This window comes from Saprolegnia parasitica (assembly GCF_000151545.1).
Source record: "Saprolegnia parasitica CBS 223.65 unplaced genomic scaffold supercont2.393, whole genome shotgun sequence".
Classification (NCBI taxonomy): Eukaryota; Oomycota; class Saprolegniomycetes; order Saprolegniales; family Saprolegniaceae; genus Saprolegnia; species Saprolegnia parasitica.
The window spans coordinates 1-2,946 of record NW_012156787.1 but is presented as its reverse complement, the minus strand read 5'-3'; the positions used below and the strand labels follow the sequence as shown (position 1 = coordinate 2,946).

The 2,946-nt window shown below is 57.6% G+C and overlaps 1 protein-coding gene across 1 annotated transcript; it reads right to left on the bottom strand.

Moving 5' to 3' along the window:
• Positions 1-1,693: 1,693 nt before the first annotated feature.
• On the bottom strand, positions 1,694-2,075 carry SPRG_16834 (hypothetical protein; the record flags this gene model as incomplete). Its single annotated transcript, XM_012356176.1, is given in 2 exon segments — positions 1,694-1,732; positions 1,743-2,075. 2 exon segments carry the CDS (start codon positions 2,073-2,075, stop codon positions 1,694-1,696), a joined length of 372 nt encoding a protein of 123 aa, XP_012211566.1.
• Between the last annotated feature and the right edge of the window lie 871 nt (positions 2,076-2,946).

Genomic DNA, 2,946 nt, shown 5'->3' with positions numbered 1-2,946 from the left:
CTGCGATCCCGCCGAAAGTGGTACAACAAGCTCCCCAGCTAGCACAAGCAGCATTTGGCGCGTGGTATTGGCAAACGCGTAATTGGCACTTGTCGGAAGCAAACTGCAACCATATATGCCACTGCTGTTGGTAGTGACGGCGCTCAAGTCCTTGGTGAGCGGCCAGTTCATCTTGAACGTGGTCTGCTGTCGGAGGCGGTAGGTGCCATTCTGGGCTTGGAGCGTGAACGCGTATTGGTGCCCGTAGGCATTCTGAATCGTGTACGCGTTCTGAAGCCCAATGAGCTTGAAATTCTGCCACGCCGGCGTAAAGTGCGTCACGTTCCAGCGGCGCCAGTAGGCAACTTCGTCTAGAATCGAAGTTTGAGCGTCAATCGTATTGGTGAGCCAGCGCCGGCCTTTGTTGGAGCTTTGGAGGTCATTTCCAAAGGCGACAGCAAAGGCGTCGCCCCAGCACGCGAGCCAATCGACCCAAACCACGTTGCGCAAGATAGCTTCTACATACACGGCAGCGTTGTCGACATACGTGGCGCACCGTTCCTGCCGAGCGAGCGAGCTCGCCAGCGCCCAGGATCGATTGGCGTCCAGGTAGCAGTACGACGTTGCGAGAAACGGTACGCTGCAAGCACCCATGTGTCGCAGCGCCGAGATGGCGCCATCGAGCGACGTCGCTTCCGTGTATTGTAGTCGCGCGCCGTACAGCAATGGACCAGAAATCACCCCCCGCGGACCGTCAAAGCTACCTGGTTGCAGTAAGAAGGGTGCGTCCAGTCGGAGATTGCCCGCGGTGACGCCAAGTACGAGCTGCTGGTTGAGCCAGTTGGCAAAGCACGTGTGGATGCCGTCAATGCTAAAGCTAGCCCACTTGAGGTCGTTGGCGAGGTTGACGCTGGCCACTTGCAAGTACGAGACACTGCTAGCGATCGAGACGACGACGTAGCACATACCAAGCAGCGTCAGCCCACGGTGAAAGTTGAATGGCCACTTGGGCGGACGGCGCGTCCAAGTGAGTTCCCTAGATGTTTTTTGAAAGCGCAAACGAGGGGGCCGCAAAAGGTGGGTTGAACCGTCATGGCAGTACCGTTCCTCCTCAAAGACGCGCCAGAGCCGCAAATCAAAGACATACCTTGTGCCGAGAACGCGCAGCGGAATCAGCGCGCATAGCACGGACGACACTTCGTCCATGGACCACGAGGTGCGCGGATGCCACGAGGTGAGAACGCCACTCGACGTCGTCGAGAGTAAAAGAGGTATCGCGTGCGATGGCACTGGGTGGTAACGACGCCATATAAGTGTCAAAAAAAACGGCCGAGTGCACTTGCCGCTTGTATCCAAACGAGTGTCGTGAAGCGGTCGTGGCTACCGACATAGATGGTACCCGCCGTACACGAGACAGCATAGTCCATGTCGTGGCTGATGCAGTTGCGTGAGAGGTCACTCGACAAAAGTACTGGATGTTGGACCGACAAAGCGATTGTAGATGCCCACGCCAGAAGGCTCGTTGCCCCTGCGTACGTGGCCGTTGCCGTTGGCGACAGGATCTGAAACACGTCGATGGCGACGTAGGCCATCCAGTTGGCCTCGCCCGCGACAAGTACAATCTGAAATAGCGATAACATCGTCGAGCACAGACGTGTAAAGGGCCCGTGACGAGCCAAGCTGGTCTGTGCCGAGCTCAAAAGAATGGCTGCGGTCATGCCGCGGAGAAGCATGATAGGTCGCCCGACATAACCTATGCCCACGACGCGGTTGAACTGAAAGAGGTTGCGACCGAGGATGCGAAAGCGGAGCCGCACACTATGGACGACGCAGAGAAGCGCCACGAGTGCGAGCACGGTGCTGGCGTACGCGGTCGTGTAGATGGCGATCTGTGACGCATTCTTGACAAAGCGGGTGTCACCGCTCGTTGGTATTTCTTGGGCGTCATAAGATGTCGAAATGAGCACGATCGAGGCTGCATCACCTTCCACCGAAAGCACCTCGCGCCGACCTTGCACCCAGTCGTAGAGCATGATCCAGCCGTAGACGGCAAACGCTGTGTCATCGAGCAGCGGCTGCTGCAAAAGTGACCACATTGATTGCGTCTCAACAAATTGTATAATTTGTGGCTGGAGCTTGCGGACACTCTGGGACGCGTTGTGAAAAGCGGAGGACGCCAGCACGCGCCCAATCTCACGCACGACATTTCCAATGCCTTGCAGCGACTGCTCTGGCAGCGCGGAGGCGGCAAAAAGAGCTGCCTCTGGACGCAGCGCAACGAGGAACGGGTGCGGCGTTGCGCACGCATCGTCAAAGTCGAACGGCGATTGCACATACTCCGTGCCGGGCATGTGCAAACACAAGAGACTGCCACCAAAGAACGTCGTGTGTTGCTGCCAATGCCGCGGCGTTGGTAGCTGAGCGTCGACGCTCGGAAGCGCCGTATATTTGGCCAAGAAGACACTGTCGGAGGCCAGTCGAGCGTACAGGGAGGCTTGAAATACATGGTAAATGTCACGCAGCGCTGTTGGCGGTGGAACATAGAAGGCGTCGATCGACAATAGCGGCCCGACAGAGCGGTGCACGACGCTCGTCTGGTTGTAGCAGACGCCACCAGCATTGCAGAGGCCGAACCAAGCGTCAAAGTCCACCGAAGTGTTGTTGACGAGACTCACGTTGAGTTGTGTGGCAGCCCACATATCAACAAATGGCAACCAAAAAAACACAATTGACGTCCAGGCACCTGCACTACGAGGCCGACTCTTGAGCGTCACCAGCTGCTCGTAGCCGAGAGCATTGGCAAGTGCAATGGTCTCGGAGATACCTGGCTGCCACCGGTTGGTCCACTGCAGCTGAAATGCATCGATGCCCACCGACGTCCACAGATCGTTTTCGGCTGCAATCGGCGTCGTATCGCGCGCTGTCGATGTGGTAGCGAGCCACTCCCGCCCGACGACGCTTGCCTCG